Genomic DNA, 25,480 nt, shown 5'->3' with positions numbered 1-25,480 from the left:
TTTTCAGTGCAGCTGCTGTAAGAGATGAGAATGAACATTTAAATGGGTTGATCACCAAGCGATTACTTGGGTCAGTATTCATCTGCTTGTTAATTAACAAAAAAATTGAAAAAAATATTCAGTTTTCTTCTTTCGCATCCATTTCCATGAATGAGAGCCTCAGAGTGCTGCAAAAAATGACAGATAATTTATTGATATTATTCATATTCTTGTCTGAAAGCATGAGTGAATAAATATATATTTTCATGATGTTACTTACAAAGAGAGCATTTTATACTGCGCGTTGCCAGGGTTTGATCATTATTATATTTGATTATGGGGGCCACAGAATATTAAAGTATCACTTACATCCAGAAAACATGAAAACACAGCTAGGACGATTACATACACTATACCAGTCCCTTCTTTGAAAAGATATTTCATTATTGTGCCAGGGCTAGTCTCTGTGTTTTAAACCCTGTATTTTCTGTGAATTATTGGCTGACAATCAGATGCTGACAAGTGGAATAATTTTTAAAGAGCGTTGGAAAGAGCTTCAGTGCAGTTCCTCTCGCGGCTTGTCATATTTCCTCTCTGAGAAAAGAACCGACGAAGGCAAAAAAATGTCTCAGATGTTTATCACATGCTGTAATGTGTGCTAATCCAGAGAAGGGGGAGAAGTCAAGGAACATTAAAATGGCATAAAAATGAAATACGATGGCTGATCTCACGTCAGTGGAGTCAGATGCACGAACCCTCGTGTCGTGACTAAAGTCCAGACGTCAGCAAATTCGCTGCGTTTTGATTAACTGTGATGCGCTTAATCACGGGATGGGCCTACTGGTCACAGAGCAGGCTGCACTCTGTCACCTTGGTAAGAGTTGTAGCACAAAGAGTTTATTAATAGTGAGCAGGGCAAAAACATGAGGTACTCAGAATGGTAGTCATGGGATCACACCATAAAAAGATATAAAAATCAGAGCTACATCAATCTTGTAGTTGTTATTTTTTACAGCAACTGAGCATTTTTTGCTGACCATAACATGAGAGCAGGTAAAAGCCTTTCTGAAAGATGCTTTGTGGCGCTGTGCCTGATGTTGACTTCTAGAATATGGTTATAGCTCCAAGCTACAGGAGTAATTCATTCCCAGTGTAAGATTAAAACTGTTCTCTTTTTTTGTTATATTTAGTAATAATATTTGATGGTGCAAATAAAGCACACAAGATTTAACTCATGCTGTTTTTTAGATTTGATTTTTATCGTCAGACAGTGAGATGAGCGATGCAGAAGCAGGTAGATATAATTGTCTTTGCCTCTCAAAAATGAGCAAGCACTTGTGAGCTTTATAAAGTACTTATTTATATTGCTATTTCTTTGCTCTGCACCCAAACAGTGATGCAGACATAGGTGTGACACTGGTGCTCAGGGGCGCCACCCCTGGTCTGAATGTGGTATTGCAGAAAATTGCATGCAACCTCCCCCTATATTATTATCATACAGGTGCAAGAAAATATTATCGATAACTTGTACACAACCATGCAGCAAGACAATTCTTGTTGTGTAGCAAGTAAACTTACTAAAGACCTAGACAGAGCCGGGAGCTGTTGATATCACATTTAGTGCTAAAATTTGGACTCACTCACCTATCTTGATTACCCTCCTCCACACAAGTCTGCAAATACAGTGCGCACACACACAAATTCTTGACATGTCTATCAACTTATGAGAATTTTTGGTGGATGTTTGACAATACTACTTGTCAACGAAAGGTGGTATGGCCATCCAACACCTACATAAACAGTGGTGTGGTGTTGGCCACACCTATGGTGGCATCTATATTGGTGCTCATGGTGTTTCAATGAGACATCTTGAGATAAAACGAATGCATGAATGTGTTTGGGGTTCACTTATGGTCAATGAGAGCTGACATCAGCATCGCGGCGGCTTTGAGGTTATAATGACAGGAATGGCAGTGTGACAACAGTCATTATTTATACCAAGACCTTTCGTTCCATCAGATATCCAGCTATTCTCTGACCGAGGGGATGAGGCGAAAGAGTAGTTACAGAGAAACAAAGACCTGCACGCTGACTTTTCGCTCCTTGTCTCATTATGTGTCCTGGTCTAATTAAGCGCCCCTACCCTACCCCCCTCAGCAGGCGCAGGTGTGGGCAGAAGGGGACTGGGGTTAGTTTCAGTGGCATAATTAATATAACTGACTGATTGCAGTCCCATTACCCTTGTTAATGTCGAGCTCAACATTTCGTAATTTGATGAGCAAATGATCATTGCATTACGATGATGAATGCTGCAATAACCCTGAATAAATGTTGGCCCATTAATAGTGTGTACCGTGCAAAATGGGCTGTCAGCGTTGCTGCATCAGATAAAGCAGGATTTCAAGGGATGTGCTGTCTTGAGTAGGGCACATCTGGAAACTACAGCTCCCAATGTGCTTTGCTGTGAAACGCACACTGGGTTCCTGCATGCAGTGAATATATTAAGAATGCTTATTTTTGATTAAAATTTTTTTTTTATCTTGGCCAAAGAATATTTACAGGTTGCAATGGAAGGAAAAAGATTGCTAGATATTTTGACTTTATTATAACATGCTGTAGGAATGAGTCAGCTCCTGGATTTGTTTCTGGAAACCTTCAGCTCTATTATTGCTGTTTAGAAAGAGAGAGAGAGAGAGAGAGAGAGAGAGAGAGAGAGAGAGAGAGATAGTCATTACACATTTAAAATGTCCACAGTCCAATACAATGGTCTGACCTTGGGGAAATGTCAAAAAGGCAGAAGAAAAAAGAGAGAGAGAGCGAGTGAGTGTGTATGAGAGAACGAAAGAAAGTAAAAAAAAAATGCGCAAAAGAGGGAGAGAGAGAGGTTGAGAAATGCATGCTGCCTAGTGATGGAGTGCCGCCTTTTTCTTTCTACCTCGCTGTGTCTCTCTCATAATTTTGCTCATAATTGATGAATATCGTTAGCGCTAGCAATGTCCCCTGAATGCCACAGCCACAGTGGCAATGACAAGCGTGTCAATGCAGCCGCCCTGCTCTGCGCCCACAAACGTCCCCGCGGTACTCTGACTGGAGCACTGGGATCCCACCCGATTACCAGACTCTGCACACCCTCCCGGAGGGCCGCTGTTTCATAGAAACAAGAGGGAGTCCAGTCACTGAGCTGGCTTTGTTATTCAGGTCCAAAATATCACAGCATATTTTTGTACACTCTGTTCTGTCACTTATGAGAAAAATAATAGTTACCTAAATATACGTTCCACAAGACGCATATGCTATAGTCAAAAAGTATGTTTAAATATATGCTGCAATAAGCTAAATATATTTACTGTGATATGAATCTATATTCATATTTATTAATATCTACTATAAAACTGAAGCGTCTGTCGTGTTATCCAGGACATGCTATAGTATTACATCAAACACAGGCATGAATTCATTCCACTTCATACCTGGTTACATTATACATCATATATTCATACGTGGATAAATACATGTTTCTGTTACATTCTGTTACATTACTGCTATTTCAAAAATAAATAAATAAAGTAAAAACACACCTTGTGATTCGGTATAAAGTGGCAGCCACAAAATAGCCTAACCACCCATTCAAAATAATTACAATAATTACAGTGCTCTATTCCATATGATTTTTTAAAAACTGCCTCTTATTGAAACATTGTATTTCCACAGGAATTAATCCCTTATTCTGTGCATTTTAATTACCTCACCACGGCCCTGTGAATTTAGGACCCTTTTAAACCGAACATGACCTTTTGTGTTATTTCAAAGGGCATATCGTAGGCTCAATAATACATTCCGTCACTCCATCAAGTGGAAGGACAAATTGCTAACGTCTCACCGCACCTCACACCACGGCGGTTTTCAAAAGCCGGAGCATTCATTACAGTAAATGGTGAAAAAGGCCTGGCCCGAAAACCTGAAATGCATTTCCGTGCCGCGCTTCCTTTCGTCCACGGCTGTCCCGTGACCTTGCAGTGTGAGAGAATGTTAGCAAAAAAGAAATGCCACCGCTCTTGAAAGGCATTCCAGTTGAGTGGCAGAGCAATGAACGGGCACTTTGTTAGGTCTCAAGGTTTATCCAAGAAAAGTACACATTAAGTCATGGTGAAAGCGTAGAGATGCCTTTTTACTGTCTGCAGTCTGAGTGGACCAGACCACAATAAACTGTACTTTGGAAAATACATTATGATGAAAAAGAATATTTTTATTGTGATTTGTGGAGCTTGAAAAACAGTAAATAAGAAAAACAGAGATATTATTGTCCTTTAAAAACTACTCTTCGATGACCTGGACTTTTTCAAACTGCACTGGATACTCACACGCAAACAGATGAGGATCCTCACTAATTACCAAATGGAGGCAGCCCATGTCTCCACAAACACTGTGCAGCATCACCATGAGCATTGTCCCATATTACTGTGAATGTTCAAAGATAAATTCTATTTTTGGTGTCAATTAGGTGTTCAGGACTTTCATATCAGCCTCTGGGGCATATGGCACACAAATCCACTGTGGATTGTTTCCACTCTGTGGCCTTAAGTGAATATACTTTTACTAATCAGCATTGGCAAAGAGCCATCCTCTTCACCCAGTCTGCCCACAACACACAGCAATGGAGATACAAAAAGCTTGAAAACCTGGGAAAAATGTCTTATTGGTTGTATCCTAATATTAAGTCAGTTTCCTGTCATTTCTTGTGAGGCACTACAGTCTCTCTATGGCATTTAGTGACAACAGTTCCAGTGAAAGGCTATATAAGTGTATCATTTAATGCTTAGAGGTTCAATGAGAGATGGTAATTTACAATTAAATAGAAAATGCAATCTAATATGATTACTACGAAAATAAATACAGTTTGTCAGAGTAAATAATAAAAGCCTTGTTTTTAAGCCAAAATGACTCACTTTTATCCTCCTAACAATGACACCAACACATTGTACTTTCTGTCTTGGGTGGTTAAACCATTTTTGGACTTCTTTTTGTAAATGTTTACCATATTTAAGGGTCTACACATCAACAATGAAAAAAAAGTATAATGGCATGGTTGTAAAGAAACAGTTTAACAAATTTTGTTTGATAGTAATTATTACTTATTGATTCTTGCTTCCTGAAAGACTGCCCTGAAATTGTAGATGAATTTTGATTGATTAATGATATTGGGCAGCACTATTTAGTCTCAAGTGGCTCAGTCAGGTTTTTGCTTTGAGAACAACCTTATGGCATTAGACGACAATGTCCAGAATCTGGGTCTGGAAAGTTGCTGAGGTGGTATCATTGAAATACTGCCTATCCTTTGACTTGTATTGCTAAAAATACACATTGGCAGTGTGAGTGTCAAAGGATTGCAATGACTTAACACCCCTGCATGAGTGTAGAGATTGTCATGGTGAGACAATATACATTTGTGGATTCCAAATCCAAATATAAGGTCATTAAAGGGGGGGGGGGGGGGAAGCAATAAAAAGGAAAAAAAAAACAGCTACAGTATATGATTACTTAAAGGAATTAAACCCAAGGCTGGGTTCCTGTTCAGAGTTCATAGCCTGAATACTTAATGGTTCACTGCTGAATTTTTATCAATATCTAAAGGACTTTTATCAGTCTTTCTATTAACTTGGCAATGAAAGTGCATTATTATAACAAATAAAATACACATTTTAAATCTTTAATTTCATTACAGCAAATTGAAATTGACAAATGCACAAAAAATTACAGACAACATACAGTATAATGATGAGGATATGCAACACATTTTTTAAATATATTAAATGGTCCAGTGTGTCATCTTTTATTTCAAAACATTGTATAGCCTACTCGCTTAAGTTAAATATCAAATCCTAAAATCATATGATATGATATATAATATGGCATATGTTATTTCATCCCAATGGTAAAGGGATAGCCGTTCATAATTTCATCACTCCATGTATAGACTCCTGCCCTGAACATAATGATTTACAGTACAAATGGGTTGTTCTCTTAGAATCATGTTGAGTCTTTTGAGCCAGATCAAAAGAATTTCAGAAACTATGTTCATAAAAGACCAGCATAAAATGTATTACTCAGTGTAAAACATGTGATATAGAGAGATAGAGAGCTAGGCATGCTGCATTCTTCAGTGGATGGTGGAATTGTGCTGGCACCCTTTGTAACTTTAAAACATCATCACGTGTTTGTTAAAGAAAACTGTCAGTCAGTATCTGTACTTTCAAAAGGAACTGTAAATGTTCAGTAGAAATGAATTACACTCCAATTTAAGTCTACAAATTAAAACAGAGGTGAGCACATCATCAAAAAGGCACTTTGTTCATAAAAGTTCCACAGCCAACTTTTCTTTTTTCTGAAAGAACGTGATGATAAAAGATTCAAGCGTTTTGGCAAACTGCCATTTTCAGTGAATGGTGCTCTTCTCTTGGTTTCCTGTTAAGGAGAAACGGGCATGCTGAGGAGATGGCTGCCTTATATTCCACTACATTTATCTAGGATGCCTTGAAAAAAGCAGATAAATAAATAAAATGGTGGCAGAAAGAAAGGGATAAAACTCAAAGTGGTAATTGTCAGGACTTCAGCTGTCTGCTCTCAAGAATGTGACTGGGGGAGTCATAACTCAGGCTAGAAGCGCCCAGAGGGAGTGATAATTCAGACTAATTCCCCTCGCTTTGAGTCTCGCTGTCGCTATCAAACAACTGCTTTCCCCTGGAGAGTATCGGCGGGAACAAAGGCCGGCGTTGCCAGCTCATAGCCAGCTTCCCTTCTCTCTCTGCCATACCCAGCCAGCCTCTGTCTCTGTCCTCGCCAGCCTCAGTCACGGGAGCCTCTGTTTTATTGGTGGAGAAGAGAGAAGACAGCTGGTTCTTCATCGGTATTCATCTCAGCCGGGCAGCTAGGAGACGCCTCTCCTGATTAAACAGGAGGGAACTCTCTTAGCTGTTTACCCAAGATCCCCTCTCCTCTGCACCAGCGCAGCGGGCTCTTTCAGGACAACACAGTGTTTAGTGCCTTAGGTTAGGTACTGTAGACCGAATACCCACTCTGCAATTAGGTCAAGAAGCATGTTGGGTCAGTGACAGTTAGTGAACTTCCAAAAGCAATCGCTGCTGCTGTGAACTTACTGATAATATGCCTGAACCTGTTTTTCATCCTTAACAAGCTTGCCGTGTTACTGAGAATCGCCGATCAGCAAATGATTCTTTCTTTTTTTACTTAGCTGTGTTGAATGCAGTAGGCTTAGCTTCATCCCCCTCACTGCTGAACAGTTTTAATTACGGCAAAGAGGCGAGGTTACGCAAAGTTATTTTGACAGAGATCTGAGAATGAATTTTAACTTTAAAAAAGGTTTTCACACATTTGTAGCTCACCAGCAGCCCCTGTTTTGGATATCACGTTAACCTGTGAAGTGTGAGCGTAACATATGGAGTGGGGGTAGATGGTGTAACAGCACGCAGTTGGCAACTGACGCAGTAGTGTCTCCAGAAAACCTCCTGCCCGATAGGAATTCCAAGGAGCTAGACTAGACCCTCCTCTTATCTGTGCTTATTGTCATTGCATCAGGGTCACCCCCGTGAGGTCTTTCTGCCCCCGTCACACTGTCCCATTTCCTTGAGCTGCTGATGCCCTGCACTTAGAGACTCACGGCTAAAACCCCCCTGCATTATTGATGCATCAGGAGCCTTTTTACTTTGAAAAGACCTGTGAAACCACCAAAGAATGTAGTACTATATACATATGTATGTTGTGTACTTAAAACAGAAAGGTCTGTGGCATCACACATACACCCAACACACACTCACACACACCTACACTCATTCACATGCTTTTTGTCTCTCTGACATGTACTGTCTCATAAGCAAACACGCACGCATACACTCATTCACACCACATGCTATAGATATGTTCTTTGTAAACTTAGTATTTACATTCATTACTTTCCATTTATAAGTGTAATAGAGGTTTGTCAGTTGCTAAGAAACGGACCTGTCCTTCCCTAACCTCTCCGTCAGTCTTTAAGAAATCAAGCATTAAAAAATCATAATTGCTTGTTGTGCAGAATTTTTAATTGAGACAAGTCTGCACCACCAGCTGGTTTTTGTGAGCAGTTTAACGAGTATCGACGGCATGTGAAGGGCTGCTAGTCTGCCGTGACATGGTGGCATTTAACAGGAGTGGGAGTTGGGTGTTTATGTACTTGTAGTTATCCGTAGGGAGCCCCACAGTGGGCTGACAGGCCACTGCCCAATGAATCAGTGCTCCGTTCTCTCAGGAGAAAAAAAATGTAACTCTGAGGGTCTGTCTTTTCGTGTGACTTTAAAGTGCATTTTGGGGGAAAAAAAAAACAGCAACTCAGTGTCAGTTCAGGTTTAAGACAACAATGAAGTGCTGCTGTGACTTTCCGCAGGTGACATTTTTAGCTTTGTAATCATCAGTAGGATCTGGATTGTCGTGTTAGTACTGGTGCTTTTATTGAGGTGCTGGTGAAGTCTGCTGCACAAGGATTCACAAATCCTTCAGTGAGATTTGCTTTAGCTATCATTGTCCCCCATAACCCCACTGTATAATATTGGCGACTGCCCCATTCTGGGGCTGAGCTGACCTTTCACTGACCTACACCCAATGTCCAGCAGTACTTAGAATGCAATTTGTTTATTCACCCTTGGACAGAGATTCCTTTTTGGATAGCTACGCCCCACCCAGAATGTCTCCTAGGACCAGAGTTAAGCACAGTTCATGTGGTGTGAAGTGGCTTGTTCCCCCGTGGACACAAGTCCACCACAGGGTCATTACCCATGCTCCATTTCTGCTGAGCCTGGTGCCAAGCAGAGAGGCGATGAGCACTTTTGTTTCCAGAGTGTTTGTCTGAGGGATTGAACCTTAAGCACAGCCAACCAGTGTTCACTGGGATCGGTCAATGATTCTGTATTTTATTCATCGTGTTTTTTTATGAGAAAAGCCAGCAGCACTTTGCTCCATCAGTAAATTGACATTTCAAGGTCAACCAGACAGTTCTAACCCCTCTTTATGAAATCCACCTTGAGAAAGTTTGAATTAATTTTATAAAATAGGCTTACGTATGAGCTCTAGTGTTACGAGCACATGAGGAAGATCAGTCAGTACACTGTATTATACGTAGCATGACTGTGGGAGTGTAACAGTCTAACATCCTGTATCTCCACCACTGAATAACATAGGCCTACAGAGAATATAGGGGCTTCCATTTAAATGAACCTGATCCTTGCTGTCAATAGCCTGCGACTCCTTCTCCTTGTTGCCTGTTCAAGGAGAGTCAGAAAGAGTCAGAAAGAAAGATGAGAGATTACTCATTACAGCTGCAAATCCCTGTTTAGCAGCCTCATTTAGCTGTGCAGAAAGTGCAGGAATCAAATAAAAATTAATAACTAATATGATCTATGAGGACTGCAGTGAAATGGAATCAGAATAAGTTGTACCTTTGGTTACTGAGATAAATCCAAGGCTGGCTGGATACCAACACCTGACAGCATGCATTGTCTTGTGTGATGTGTACCTGTTTTTGAATGCTGTGTATTGTACACTGGGATCAATGGTGTTGTATTATTTCAAACCTGTTTCCGTTGAGCATCTGGGTTGTAGGTCGTGCAGAGCCCAGGTAGGGATATTTCAACCATACTTTTGACTGAAGTGCTTTACCTCAAAAGGGTGGAAAGTTACAGCAATAAATAAATCATTCACAAAATCAAATTGTCTGTGTGGAAGTGGCTGTAACACATATTTTGTAATAATCTACCCGTTTTTATACGTATTTCTACAATAGAGTTCAATATAAATGGTGTAATATTTTGCATTTTATATTTGAACATTATTTGGTGAAGCTGTAATGCTTTTGCAGTGAATAAACGTAGCAATGTTCTGATCTCTCCCTCCTACGCAGGGGATGAGTACAGTCCTGAGTTCTCATTTCTGAATCCTTGCTGCTCATGTACAGCATTGTTTAATTAGAGTGAATCACCACAGTTTCTGCACTGAATCAATCTTTCACTGTACCATTGGTCATTGTAGTAGGGAGGAAGAGGGAGGGCTTGCGGGTGTGTGTGTGTGTGTGTGTGTGTGTCTGTGTGTGTGTGTGCATGTATGTGTGTGTGTGTGTGTGCATGTGCACATAGCAGTTATTCAGGAACATTTTCCCTGTTAGTTCTGCGAGGTGCCATGTTTCCCAAGGTCAGGGAGCTCATCTTCTAGAAGAAAACCTCCTAGAGAATCCTCCCAGCCTCCTCAGCTCATTTCAGCAGTGAATAAACACCAACTGTGCGCTGATGGAAAATATAAACAGAGGAAAAGACAGACTGTGGAGACACAGTTGCGAAAATGCGAGAGGAGAATAAACAAGGACAAGAACAGCACCAAAAAACAGCCCTGTTCTTCTCGTCCTCTCCCGACTGAGTCGGTGTATGTTCGCTCCCTGTTGATGTGTTTTTACTCTGCTTTCAGTTCTAATCCTCCCTCACTGTTGGTCAGCAGGCACTCAGACTGTGAGTCTACCTTTCTCTGGGTCTATTTGGCTCACAGGGTCATAGTTTAGCACCATTTCTGCAACCTGAGGAGAGGACACCCCCTCGATAAGACAGCAACTCATGTGGCTTTCCCTTTTCTCACAATCTGTCGGTTTCCTGCTCAATGCTAAGCAGACAGGTAGCAATGTCAGTTTTAATATCTGTGGACTGACCAGTGATATGGCCTACACCCTAAACACAGGGTCACTAAACCTGTAGCTATGTGCAGTGAATCATAGTTTACACCTTTAGGAGGTACAGTAAGTCAGGGTTTACACCTTTAAGAAGTTCTGTAAATCAGGCTTCTCAGGGGGGTTCGTCTTTGGGTTCTGTAGGTTCGTCTGCATGCAACATGCATGGAACTGAAATTGTGGGTAATGTGATCTGCTGTCCTGGTGTACCTTCACCACAGAGCTTGTCTTTCTTTCTCTGCAAACACCTGTATTCTATCCTACAAATGCATGAATTCATTCAGTCAGACAATTCTGGGGTCACAACATTGTTAGAAATGCAGCTGGGGAAAAAGTATCAAATTCAGTTGCAGGTAGTGAAAACACAGCACACCTCATAGAGTAATTATATTATCACCCCATTACACTACACTACACTGTTTAAAACGCAGGCAGGGGTATATTCAACAAGTAAAATACGCCCATGTCTTAATTTACTGGATAGATTCATCATGCTGCATTAAACATGTCAATAAACACAGGAACTTATGAATGAAGTGTCCTCTTTCTGATGGCACTCTCCATTGGTGAATGCGCATTGTGTAGAAAGACCTGAGATTCAATCCACAGAATTAATGACTTTGCAGCTATGCTATGTGGCGCATACAATAGTGCCCTGCTCTCTGGGTTCTCAAGGTTATTCCTCTCAATGCTAAAAGCATCTGCTCATTATTCATCCAACATTAAATCATTAAGTGGAAAAAATCTATTCACAGCACTGAAAAGGGTGACATTAAAATAAGACTGTAGCCAGTTCCAGTGGATTCAGCTTCACCAAAGCCCAGTTTACTGAAGCATTTCATCAGCATCATTAGTCATTTCCATGACCAAACTCACTCCAGCTCAGGGTTATGGTGCACTTGGCCACTTTAAACCACTCCAGCTCAGGGTTATGGTCCATTTGGCCAGTTTAAACCACTTCAGCTCAGGGTTATGTTGCACTTCACCAGTTTAAACCACTCCAACCCAGGGTTATGGTCCATTTGGCCAGTTTAAACCACTCCAACTCAGGGTTATGGTACACTGTCAGTTTAAACCACTCCAGCTCAGGGTCACGTTACAATTGCGGGTGAGTTTAGTTGTATCTCTCCATACCACCACTGATGAAAACAACCTATGCTGCTCATGTCTGAAGGTTGTTGGTTCAATCTAATAAGACTTTAAAAATGGTATTATTTTGCTTGGCTCTCCTGTTTTTCAGAACTGAGTTGAGGTTATAGCTCTTTGAGAAGCCTATTTGCATGTTGCACTGGTTCATGCTGTAAGCATAGGGACTCCATTATTTAGGTTCCAAACAAATATTTGGGGGAAGCGGTTCAGGCAGCATGATTTACCAAACCCAGACACACCGGTCGCATCCATGACTATAAAAATCCCACTTTCTACCTCCTTTCCGCATCAGATGTTCACAGCATCCCTCCTCCCCTCCTCCACCCCATCTCCCTCCTTTCTTCACCCTGTTTATTATGTCCAAATGGGAGGGGTCAGCAACCTTGGCCCATGGCCCAGTGCGATCTCTGCATCGGAATCCAAGCCAGATATGAGTGCCGCTATACCCACATCAATCGCAACCTTTGATTGTATGGAAATTCGTATCTGCTGAATTGTAATCTGTGTCAGGTGCAAAGCATTTCACCTCAGTGATGTCACAGCAATGAAGCATGGCAAGACTGAAGGCCAGCCCTGCTGAGGATATCTAAATAATCAGTAGGTACCATGTATGTGTAAATGCGACATACACCTGTATCACAGCTTCACATTTCCCTTACTGAGGCAAATACATCTAGATTGACATGAAACATTATACCTTTGTCATTGCTTAATTAGCCCGTGCACTAATGATGACTATTGTAATGAAATGACAGTAAAATGCCTAGCAACTGCACATTTCTTAACTCATTAATTCTAATAATTGAATTTTTTTGAAAGGTGTCAGTCAGGTGTTCCTTAATGAAGTAAAATTGTGCACCATATTAACGTATTGTCTAATTGTTAATCATGTCTTGCCAGCCTTTCATAATGCACAAACACCTTGACATTTTCGAAATGCATAACTGCCACCATGATATGTAAATAAGTAATGAAATGATATGTATGAAAATGTACCTTGCCAGCTGCTTGACTATCTGTCTGTTACAGCAGACAGAATGTATACATATATACTGTGGGCTATAGGCAACTGCAATTGCAATGATATTTTACGTCTGCTGCAGTAGGTATTGGATATTTAATTAAAGCAGCATGGGATGTGTCTCAGGGCCTCAGGTGGGGAGAGCAATAAAGTGCGCTCAGATCTATTTATTATTCAGATATATTTAGTGCCCCAGGCCATTGGTTTGCATCGGAATGGTAGTGTAGGGGGATCTAAGGTAAAGAAAGATCAGCCCTGACGTCAAAGCTTCCTGCTGGCAGTAATCAGAGGCGCGGCCGCTAACAGACTCGTCTTGTTGGCCGACAGCATCCAGTTGCGATTGGCTGTCGCTGTGGGTTTTCAATCTGCTTCATCTGTCAGGTGAGAGAGTCGCTAATGAAGATTCACTGGAGAGGCGACTCGCGGGGGGAGAGGAGGCAGTTATCGGAGAAAACGCCGGAAAGGGAACGAGCGCCCGCCCCGCACGACCGCGGCACATGCCTCTCGCACTGAGAGGAAGCCAACACTTACTCAAACACCTCCTCAGGCACCCAAACCTTCTGTCACTGTCTCCCTTAGCTCGGGAGGTTAATAAAAAGCCCCTCGACGGGGGAGGAAAAGTTTGTTTATGCCAAAGCAAAAGTCAGCGCGAGTCAGACGAAGACTAGCGAAGCTCCCTTTTCGCGTTTCGGAGGCTGCTGTGTTGTCCGAGCCGTTTACCGATGATAACCGTCCCTTTCATCGCTTAATGAGCAGCCGCTTGCTTTGCTGCACGTTCTGTGTAGGAGGCAGCATCAAAGCACACTCTGTGCCGCGGAGCTGCGCCGTTGCCAATGCGTGTTTTATCGCACGAGAGGTGACGGGGGTGCTGCCGCTAATGAGATTCCGCTGCCATCTCGCAGCAACTGCAAACAAGAGGCGCGCGCCGCGTCGGTAGGGGTGGCGCACGCTGGCTGGGGACCCCGACTCCTAATCTGAGGACCGCAGGTTTGAGTCCGGGGTGGGGCACCGCTGCTGCGCCCCCTGATCAAAGGGCTTAATCCAAATTGCTTAAGTAAATATCCAGCTGTATAAATGGATGAAAGTGTAAACTTTGTAAGTCACCCTGGGTGAGGGTGTCTGCTAAGCAACTAAGTCAGTCAAAGGGGTGCTAAATGCAGTGAGCCTGGAGGCGAGTGTGTTGCGCCGCCAGCGCAAGCAATGGGTGCATGAGCTGATGGCATGGGAGCCGCAAGCGCCGGTACAGGGCGCGGAGCAGGCAAAGTTCAGCCGGAGTTCACGGGGCCGATATGACAGTGCTGATCGGTGGGGGTGAGACGAGCACCTGGATGCTGATGAAACCGGGAGGTGAATAATTAATGCTCTTTTAACAGGAGTCGTCTGGAGGGGGAGCAAGAGAGAGGAGAGAGGCAACAAGGGAACTGGCTCGAGGGATTGCCGCAGAGCTATTTTTACTCGCGTCTTATTCTCTCTCTTTCTCCCATCTCTCTCTGTCTCTCTTTTGGTCTCTCCAGCTCCGTCAGTAGCCCAGGTAAACACAGAATAGCTGCACCGAAGTTTGAACAGGTGTGGGGCCTGGGGCTGTCCTTCACTGCATCAGCGTGGCGAGAAAGACCAGGAAAGTCCACTTCTGAAACAACTCGCTAACAACATCTTTGTAGACAGGGCTGTGAAAAGAGGCGTGAGCTGAGGCTCCTTGTTGCCTTGAGAAAAGCACAGTGGCAGTTTATCTCCAGAGCAGAAGGCGGTGAGGCACGGTCACCATGGCCTCTCGTCGCCTGACCGCGGGCCCGGAGCCGGCCCAAATTGCTTTTAGCGATCGTTACGAGCAGATGCACTCAGACCAGCGACGGGACGCAGCCGCTTGGCTCACGACGCAATTGGCAGCCGCCGTCGCAATATCATTTCTCGGCAGCGGGCTAACAAGAGCGAGACGGGTACCGCGGCCCCGCGAGCGGAGCGAACTGAGCCGTGTGATTGGCTGGGGTATTCCCGAGGCGGTCAGGGAAGCGGGGGCCCTGTGATGGCCGTCAGGTCCCTCTCTGGCCTGACGTTTGATTCGGCTGTCGTTTCTTTCCACCTCTTAAACACGGGGACAGGCGCATCATTCAGAGCGCAGCGTATCGTTCACACTTTATTTATTTCAGGCAGATGCACTCATTCAGGGCAACTTACAGAAAATCTAGCGAAGATAACTTCATAGTGCAAAGAGCACAACAAAATACGAGTTCCAATGTAAAGCATGACAGCTTAAGTATAAGCTATTATAAAATTGCTATGAAACAGTGCAGACCTGCGATTTTACAGGTGATCCAGAACTTGTCACCACTGTGCTGACCACATTCTTGAAGTGCATCTTAAACCAAAAGTATGATGGTCCCAAGAAAGTTAACATGTCATCTCCCCAAGGTGCAGCACAATGATTGGATGGGGAGATTGTCCTTAGAATTAAGTTGTCCAGCTCGGGGTTAATTTCTTTCATTCATCAAGATGAGGGTTACAGGGCAGCATGCTGATGCCCTGGAAGTGGCTCTTGTCATTACCAGGGTCAGACGGATGGTTCTGGTGTCATCCAAGCACCATTATTCTCCTGCCTTAATAGAGGGAGCTCAAGGGCTTCCACTTCACCTTTGATAGTCTGCAGCTTTATGCAATAAATGTTGCCCTTGACTTCAGTCGTACGCTGTCTGAGGCACTCAGTGAACTCGGCGAACAAGGTTACACATCGCTTAATGCATTTCTACGGAACAAATCTAATTGTTTTCCCAGGCTGCATGATGGATTTGCTTTGTGATGATTGTTTTTCACATTCCTTTTTGAAAGAAACATTTACACAGTTTCAGTGCTGCGTCTCAAGCACCTCTGAATAAACTGGGGAGAGAGATGTACACGCATGTTACAGGAGCAATGAGCGATTTGTCATACCGTAACTCCAGTCCTGCTCAGCCCAGCCCTCTTGCTTTCTGTGTAACTTTGATCCCCAAATGCAGTTGCCCTCGCTAACAGATTGACTGGAAAATGGCTTCTCAAGGTGCCAAGTGGAAACCTTCCTGCTTGTTACAGCCAGATACTGTATTATCATTCTCATATTGGATTTTCCTCTTCCTTGTATCTTGTATTTTGAAGGCACTGGATGTGAGGAACCCTAGTGAGCTTATCTCTCCCTGATATGCTCTCTCTCTCTCACACACACATACACACACACACGCACACACACAAACAAACACACAAAAATACACACAGACATTGCCTGCTGCTTGCACCATATTGTTGTCGTTCTCATCCCATGGCCACACTCCTGGCATTGTGCTGCCCATTAATTTTCAATACTGTTTGGCTAATATAAAGGAGACATTAAAATGGATGGCAGCTAGCAGGGGCAGGACTGAGGTCCACTCCCGACTGCAGAGGGCAAATTGTTATTTCAACACTTTTGGGGGAGAGGGAGATTAAAAGGGGCTTAAACAGAGAGGGGAGAAGAACAGCAACTGGGCAAGCGAGTGTGGGCTTATCAGGGCTCTCCAGCAGCCACCAGCCGACAGAGCCGAGCCGGGATCCAGTTTTACCCCGTCCCCTCTCCTTTTGGGATTCAGATTGTGGCTATTAACCATCGCGGTTCAGAGCAGCCAGGCTTGCACGAGCCATTTCCAAAATCCCTGAAAAGAGGGCACTTCCATGGATGGAGCAACTGGAAAGGAGGCTGAAATTGGCACTACCGGAGAACAAATGCTGAAGGAGAATGGCCTTATATAAAAGCCGATTTATTCTGGAAGGGGGTGGCTTTGCTCCGCACATCCCGCGTTACTGCTGTTAGCTTGTAGTACTGATGGTTGACAGCCAGCAGGGAGAGCAGGAAACCTCTGTGTGTGTGCGTGAGGAACACACGGATCTGTGAGCGAGAAAATAGCAATAGCAATAGCAAAGCCCAGACTCAGCCTCTCTGAAGAGGGTATATACATGCAAACAAAACTGCACAGAATACCAAGGTTACGGAACTGCTTCAAGACCAGGAAGCGGCACTGTCATAATTGCCTTGAATCTGTGACCAAATCCAAGAATGAGCTTTGAAACTCCCTACTTATAGTCCACAGAAATGGAAGTCAAAAGCATGCATGTGTGAGTGTATGTGTGTCTGTGTGTGTGTGTAGGTGCGTGTCCACTATTCAAATCCAAGCACACACCATTGAAAGAAGAGGAACAGGAGGAGTGCTATTTAGAGTGCAGATACATCAGAATCTTGTCGTTATTCACCCTTTGACTCTTGTTGCTCCCCCACAGGTGAGATCTGCGCGTTCAAGATACACGGACAGGAGGCCCCGTTCGAGGCGGTGGTTCTCAACCGGACGTCCGGGGAGGGAGTACTGCGGGCGAAGAGCCCCATCGACTGCGAGATGCAGAAGGAGTACACCTTCGTCATCCAGGCCTACGACTGTGGCGCCCCACCCAGCGGAGCTGACTGGAAGAAGTCCCACAAGTGAGCGAGCCCCTGCGTGTGTGTGCGTGTGTGTGTGTGTGTGTGTGTGTGGGTGGGTGTGTGGGTGCGTGTGTGTGTGGGTGCGTGTGCATGTGTGTGAGAGTCCAACACGCAAATGCCCAGGCCCACAGGAGACCAGCCGAGCCACAGCTGCTAACAGTGCGGCTCACAATATGTGAGGAAATCTACATGGAGAGGAGGCTGGCCCAGATAAGAACTGAATTTATTCTTAAGCACAGCGAGGGTGGTCTAGAGGAGGCCCTGAGGGTGAACAAATCTACAGGGAACTTGCCTCCCTCTCCAACGTTAGAGTATTTACAGCAGTTGGGAGAGCACCGCTAAAGGGAGTGAACGCCCATAGTACCTCAACTACGCAACTCTATACTTTATGCGCTCACTAACCCATTTTTCTTCCCGGGGTTTTTTATCATTTCGGTCGTACGTCGTACCTGCTCAAGCGTACAAATGGCACCGGCCACGCTTTGAATTCGGTGGCCCTGGGAGCAGCTCTCCTGCCTCTCCCTCAACCCCGCTTACAGAGCATGAATTAATAATTGGTGAGGCAGAACGTGGAGCAGGCGTAATGGCCCCTGACTGTGCCGGCCCACAGATCCGGCAGAGCTGATTATCGCCGTCCTCGCGGAGGTGCGACCCCGGGGGTGACGGGGGGGGCCGCATGTGGCTCCGCTGCTCTCTTCCTGGGAAAGCGAGGTATCACCTCTCTCACCACGCGGGGACACGAGAACCTCCTCCCCCCTCCACCCCCCGCTGAGGCGGCGCGCTCTCTGAGTGAAATTTCATTGGGGACTCTCATGTTCAGCCTCTGGATTGTCTCTGTTATTCTTCCCATTACAGCCTATTGGTGTAGTGATACATCAACTTCCTCCAGCTGTGAAACTGTAGCATCGCATTCAGCTCCTGCCCAAGGGCATCTGTTCAGAGCAGGTGCTTTGCAGATCCACTGCATTTCATAGTACATGGATAGGCTAATAGTAGACACACTTTGTTATATTAAGACAGCCATAAAATGCAAAGATACAAGGATAATATATTATGTAAGATATAAAGATGATCCACAGCAGCTGCTCTTGGTCTATGAGCATACAGGGCAACCTTCTCATTCGCTTAACAGAACAGCACAGGTTAAATACCTTGCTGAAGCGTATTATGGCAGCACCCCACCTGAGATATGAACCTGGCTACACTCCTGCTCTGCCCAACCCTGAGCAAAATGCCCACTGACACCACACATAGCAAAGCTGTCATTCTTGCAGCATCGGTCACTTCCTCTCCTTCGTACTTCTTAAAATAACATTAAAATAGCATTAAAATCTTAACATGGACAACAGCATAGTGATAATGCGCAGGGCTTTTAACTGAAAGGTTGCTGGTGCACTTCCCCGCTGGGGCACTGCCGTTGGCCCCTTGGGCAAGGCACTTAACCCAGAATTGCGTCAGTAAATATCCAGCCGTATAAAATGGAGAAAATGTAAAATTGTAATCCGTGTAAGTCGCTCTGTGTAAAAGCGTCTGCTAAATGACAGTAATGTAATGACATTATTAAGTACATACAGTAGTTCTCAAAATAGCTTTTTGGCAGGATTTTCCCACCTGCCTCGCCGTGGGTCACACGAGCCACACCCCAGTGCTCTGCGGCCCGCGGGATGGCGAGACCCCGAGCAGAGAAAGGAGCGCCCCCCTCCTCAGTGTCATGTCTACGGCGTTCCTCCCTGACAGTCTGAGGCGAAGCAGAGGGGAGGAGCTTTCACTCCTCTGTTCCGACACTCGACGGGGCAGAGGAATGTGGGGCCCTCGCGGAGCGATTCCGCAGCGCCAGCATCTTTGACAAATGTCACAGTATAAAGAGAGATGTCAGGCAGCCCAGCGGTACCTCTGCGGGGAGACTTTGAAGAAGTCAGTCTAACATTCGCTCCTTAAATAAGAAAGGCACAAGGCCCGCAGCCACCTCCATTCCTCTCCTCACACGCATTATTAATTTCACAAGCCTTTGGGGAGTACAGAGAAAAATAAATCTTTATTAAAAATTGTATGTTTATCCTTAAGGAATGCACCAACTGCCCTGACAGAAGAGAGATGTATTTCAGGTTATTCATATTTTTTCCCCTCTATAAATGTAGTGTCAGATATATTAGCAGGTACAAATATTTACGTGTAGGGGATTGCTTATGCTTCAGGTAACAAACTTTAGTTTACAATATCATTGTCAGGATTTATATTTGAGAAACATATAATATTAGTTATCTCTGGATTGTATTAAAATTTGGGTAGCATAAAATTGCTGAGTTTACAGCAAACGCTAATGAGCTGCTGATTAGTGCTGTCTGGCAGTTTGCCTGCAGTACCTTCCCTTGTGTGCACACACCTGTGTATGTGTGTTTGTGTACGTGCTTGCCTGCGCATGCTCGTCTGTCTTATGCTTATGTGTATGCATGATTGTACACTCATGTGTATGTGTGTGTATTATGAATCTGTACGTGCTTCTCATGTGTGTTTGTCTGTGTGTGTGCATGTGCGTACGTATGTGCGTGCACGTGCAAGTGTATGCCTGCACCAAAGTGTGTGTTTGGGGGTGCTCGTATGTGTGGGGGTGGGTGCGGTAAGTAAAGTCCTCTAAATGTCCAGAGCTTTGAGAAAGGTCGCTGGCTGTTGCCGTGTCTCTGTGTTAAGGCTGTTTGGGAGCACACCTGCTTCTCCAGATGTGCCGTGCCGGTGCCTCCCTCTCCCTCACGCCTGGCACATGGCGCGTTTCACGCAGACGCGGCGTGTCAGTGAGAGAGGCACCTGTGTGGGATTTACCGGCTCCCGGGGGCTGTTTTCTATCTGTCAACGCTCTCCGTTCCTTAATTAGTGCCGTCTGATTCATACCTGCCTTCCACTGCGAGAGGGGAGTGGGACGCCGGCACATCTGAGTTACAGAGAAAGCTTTAGCAAGAGTGGGAGAGCAAAAGAGAGTGACAGGGAGAAAGAGTGAGAATGAGTAAGAAAGAGAGATGTTATGTAAAAGCACAAGTTACGCTGTGGTCCTCAAAGATGAGCGATGAAGGGATTTGGAGATTCAAGAACAGTGTGTGATATTAGAATTTGTGTTGGAGTTCTCATAGCTGCTTCTATTAATCCTTGTGATGGTGGCGTTTCCTATATGTTCCACTCATTTTACCAAAGAAAAGGGGCCGGTGAATATGTTCCTTTAATCTTGACTGAGCTCTGAGCCCACGCCCAGCTCCCAAGATGCAATGTGCACAAGTCATGTCAAAACCGTTACGGTGTCATGTAATATTATATTATAATGCTGTGATCAGAGGTGCGAGTGGAGATAACTTCCTCCTCTTTTAATTCTGGCTGTTTTGATCCTCTGAATTTTTTTTTCCTGATCCAGTATTTTGAAAATGTTTACCCTGATAGACATGCAATCACAGTGCGACCCTTTTTTTAGAAGCCAAATCTGTTCCGGTCACCTTAGCTGTCCCCTTTCTGTGACTCACCATCGCCTCCTGCTGTCTGTCCGGGGGGGGGGGGGGAACAGGGCCGTGGTGCACATCCAGGTGGACGATGTGAACGAGTTTGCCCCCGCCTTCCGGGAGCCGGCGTACCACGCGACGGTGACGGAGGGCAGGATCTACGACAGCATCCTGCAGGTGGAAGCCTGGGACCAGGACTGCTCGCCCCAGTACAGCCAGATCTGCAACTACGACATCATCACCCCGGACACACCCTTCGCCATCGACCGCAACGGTCAGCACCCGGCCGGCCCCACTTTGTTTGCATAGTTTTCTCTCATTCACAGTTCTGTTCGCCCGGTCCGTTCCCTTCACCATTTTTCTGAGGATACATCTTCAATATTTATGTCCTCTTTTTTTATTCATCCATACTCTTTTATGTTTATCTCCTGTGTGTTTATTTCCCTTTTTTTACTCTTCTGTACTCTTTTATGTAATCTCCTTCTATGTTTATTTCCAAGGGTATCTCCTCACTTTCAAATCCTCTGAGTATTTCACAAAGCTTTTCCGTCACCTCACAGTGAACCGCTTCTTTTTTCCGAATGAAGGAAACCGCGTCCAAATATCCCGCAGTTTCAATGTGACATTTGTGAACCTCTTTGAATTGTCTCACCAGTATTATTAAAAGGTAAAATTCAGATGATGATAATGTTTTATAGGTGGTGCACTTTTGGCTTTGAAGGTGGGGAGGTTCCATTACTCTTTTTTTTTTTCTATTTTTAACCGGCTCTCCACAATGACATTTTCCCTCTTGGCCGCACTGCTGTCTGGTCAGGCCTCTGTTCTTTATGTGGAGCTGTATCAGTACAAAGACATGACCAAACGTTGGCTCCTGGGTAACTCTAGTGAAATCAGATTAGACACTTTCTATCCAGACATCTACTCTGGTGCCGCTTTCTCCCCTGTCTACTCATCTTGATGTCATTTGCCGGTGGAGGGGGGGCTAACTGCCTGTCACCGGGGAACGCGTTGATGGCTCGGTGCCTGCATCGGCTCTGACTCCGGCTTCAGCTCCTCCGCTGCCAGTCTCACCAATGCCTAGGGCCCTCCCAGTGTCTGCAGTGGGACCGCTGCTCTCAGTGATCCGTCCGAGTCCAAATGACAGCGAGAGAGACGCATGGGCCCGCCAAACAGCGTTTAGTTCTGGGGGCATTTGGCTCCATCATTAAGTGTGAATCGCAGGCCTAAGTGGTTTATTAAAAGCAACAGGCCCATGGCTCTTTGTGACTGAGAGAGACAGAGAGAGAGGGAGGGAGAGTGAGAAAGGGAGAGAAAGTGGCTTCAAGTCCATTCAAGAGAATGTAGGCAGGAGAGTTATAGGTGCTTTATTACTGAACATTTCATCTGAAGCTTTCATAGAATGTTGAATTTATGGCATAGCACTATATGCAAAGCATATGCAGATATCACATTTTAACAGGAATTTAATATACTGTATTTCCAAGTTTAGAGTATATATCAAGGACTACATATGTATAAAACGTTAAACAGAATAGTGTGTGTATTCCGCTGAACAGAGCAGGAATACGGTGAGTATATACCCCAGCCCCAGGGGAAGAGGACACTGAATATTTAACAGTAAAGGAGGCCGAGGGTAGCATTAGCGATGAGCACTCTCAGTCACTCTCCCCCGGATAGTCTTAATATCCTCTGCGCTCTGTGGCAGGGCTGTCCCTCATCCCCGCGCTCTCTGAGCTGGCGCAGATGGCATCGTCATACAGCTGTTATTAAATCTGATGGGGACGTCTGACAGGCACAAATCCGGGAAAAAACGGTCACTCCCAGGATCAAAGCCCTGCCAGACAGGAGCGTGAGAGGACGGGCGAGAGAACGCCGGCGCCCGGCTCCGTAGCGCTAACCGCTGCATAAACGCCCCCCTCCCAGGCACAGTCACCAGTCACTTCATCTAGGAAAGAGAGAGGGAGAAGGAGGGAGTTGCTCTGCCGTATAAGTGATGGCTGGATATTCCCCGTCCTTGTCTTGAGCAGGAGTCAGATTGGCTTTCCTCCAATCCTTCATACGTCTGACAATATTTACAGCCTACACAGGCTAATAAACAAATATGTCTACCAAACTAATAAGGGAAAAATATTTGCTTGCTTTATGGACTTTAAAAAGGCATTTGACTCAATTTGGCATGAAGGACCATTCCTTAAGCTCCTTCAAAGTGGTGTATGGGGGTAAAGTATATGACATTATAAAATCAATTGACTGCGGTGGAAAATAAAAGAGCAAAATTCTTCTCTGAAGGGCATTGACTGAGACAGGGCTGCAGTCTGATCCCAGCCCTTTTCAACATCTACATAAATGAATTAGCAACAGTGTTGGATCAGTCTGGAGCTCCAGGACTCCCCATGGCTTTGAAGTCAGATTCCTCATCGGTGCTGTTGGACTAGTCCTGCTGTCATCTGCAGATCAATGGTGTCACCAGCGCTTGGTGCTGCTACAGTACTGTCAGATCTGGGCCCTGACAGTAAACATGAATAAGAATTTAGTTGTTATATTGTAAAAGTGTGAGGTTAACAAGTAGCGCTTTTCTCTGGTCAGCACTACCCTGGGGCATACTGCCAACAACACATACACAGGGCCTTGTAGAACAACATCCAGACAATGAATACATATCAGGAGAATGCATTTTATGCCACACAGATGTGACTATACAAAAATCTCAACATATAAAATATCCCTATAATTATTCTCTCAGAAGTTTTTTAGTCTTGTAATCCTTTAGATGTTGTTTTCCATCACTGTTTAGGAACTGGAAATTAGTTTCATTTATGCATAAAAGAAATCAACCGCAGGTCCATGTCTTCCCTGCTCTTCAAGGCAACATCAGGAACACAGAGAGGCTGAGCTTCGACAAGCAGCAGCGGTACAAGATCCTGGTGACGGCGTTTGACTGTGGCCAAAAGAGGGCGACGGAGAGCGCAGTGGTGCGCATTGACGTCAAACCTGTCTGCAAGCCTGGCTGGGAAGGTAAGCAGCATCATATCCTCAGGGGTTCAGTCCTTTTTCGCTCCTGGCTTTGACACTACACCGGGCACCAAACGTCTGTCTATATACTTGTGAAAGAGGAAGACACTCCTGCCTTTGCCTACAGGAAGATGGGGAGGCTGTAGTGGGTGTGGGTATCTGGGGGAGGGATAATTCTTGCTTTAACAGCCATAAATCTGGTCATTTCACAGAACACTTGTCAACTGGCACCTTACAGTCAAGGTCCTGATAGCAATTTAAATTGTTTGGCACCAACCCTAACTATAGAAGTTCACAACTTGTGTGTGATCATAATTGACAGGTTCTATTCATACGGTAGGTGAAATTTTAGCAAGTTTTAATCTAACATCTCCTAACAGGATATAGTTAAAAAGCTCCGCCTGGGAGCTTAATTTCCTTTTCACACATCTGTTGTAGAGACAGACTGTTCCCTGCCATCCAGAGTGATTTTCCCATCACATAAAGAAAGTGAAAAATAATTAAGTGTAGAGAGAGAGAGAGAGAGACACTGAGCGGAGAAGAGGAAAACGTGGCATACACTTGTGTATCTCCACGAATGCAGAGACGCTAATCTTCCCTTTGAAGCCGGTTTGCTGCGCTTTTCTTTTCTCGAAATGAGGATTTAGACCTTTCATTAGCGGGAGAGTAGCTCCCCTGGCGGAGCGGGGTCTGATCCTGTCTGCAAAGGGCAGCCCGCTGCGTGAGCGCCCAAGAGAGCGGGGGCCCCTAAATGTCACCCGGAGCAGATTAAGAGGAGATCATGTCATCCCGTAACTCCTGGCAACAACAGAGTCGTGTCCCCGGTCTTGGTGTGTTAGAACGTGTCAGCTGCGCCCTCTTTGGAACATAAGCAAGTGTATGCATGGTTTCTGAAGCTCTGCCTCCAGGCTAAATTAAGCACATAACTAGGTAACAGCCTCTCCACCACTGATAATTTTTGGTAACTGTTTAATAGCACTTACCCAGTATTTACAACTGTAGGCTGCTTTTGCAAAATATGATAGATATTGACTGGTTCTGTCTGAAATCAATGCAGTCATAGGTGATATTGCAAGTTAGCATGGTATGGTGTGTACAGTCAGAACCCTAGGTTGTTTGAGGAAGAGATGAATGGCAGAGCTAAGAATGGGAATGGGAAGGATATGAAAAGTGAAGATTGTCTTAACATATAAACCCTGCCTGTTTGAGATTCCTTAGAAATGTGCGTCAATCTCATTCTTTGACTTCCTCTGCCTGTGTGGGTCGCTTTCTTTCAGTGTCTCTCTCCCACGTTCTCTGTCTGCCTGTCTGTCCATCACTCCCACTGGCTCGCTCTCTCTCTGTCTGTCCATCTCTCTCTGTCACTCTCTCCACCTCTCTCCCTCACTCTCCCTCTCTGTCATTATAGATTACTCTATCCCTCCCTGCCGCCGTACTCCTACAGGAACCCCCCGCCATTTCTGTCACTCGCAGTCTACTGTCACTCCTGGCAGGCACTTTTCCTCCATCAAAACCACTTCCTCCTCTGTTCTCGCGGTCCTGCTGATCAGAGGCTTTGCACCGAGCTGACTGTGGGGGGTGCGAACACTCAGAAATGGCTGGGAGTTCTG

At 44.8% G+C, this 25,480-nt stretch overlaps 1 protein-coding gene across 1 annotated transcript in view; it reads left to right on the top strand.

The window, feature by feature from the left end:
* Positions 1–25,480, top strand: part of LOC118795954 (calsyntenin-2-like) — a 132,153-nt gene that overhangs the window by 73,097 nt on the left and 33,576 nt on the right. The window contains exons 3-5 of the mRNA XM_036554777.1: positions 17,184–17,379; positions 20,924–21,132; positions 23,724–23,873. Of these exons, the coding sequence (XP_036410670.1) occupies positions 17,184–17,379; positions 20,924–21,132; positions 23,724–23,873 (555 nt within the window). The remainder of the gene's footprint in view (positions 1–17,183; positions 17,380–20,923; positions 21,133–23,723; positions 23,874–25,480) is intronic.

The sequence above is a fragment of the Megalops cyprinoides genome, chromosome 20 (genome assembly GCF_013368585.1).
Source record: "Megalops cyprinoides isolate fMegCyp1 chromosome 20, fMegCyp1.pri, whole genome shotgun sequence".
In the NCBI taxonomy this organism is placed as follows: Eukaryota; Metazoa; Chordata; class Actinopteri; order Elopiformes; family Megalopidae; genus Megalops; species Megalops cyprinoides.
This window is presented reverse-complemented; position numbering and strand designations above follow the sequence as displayed.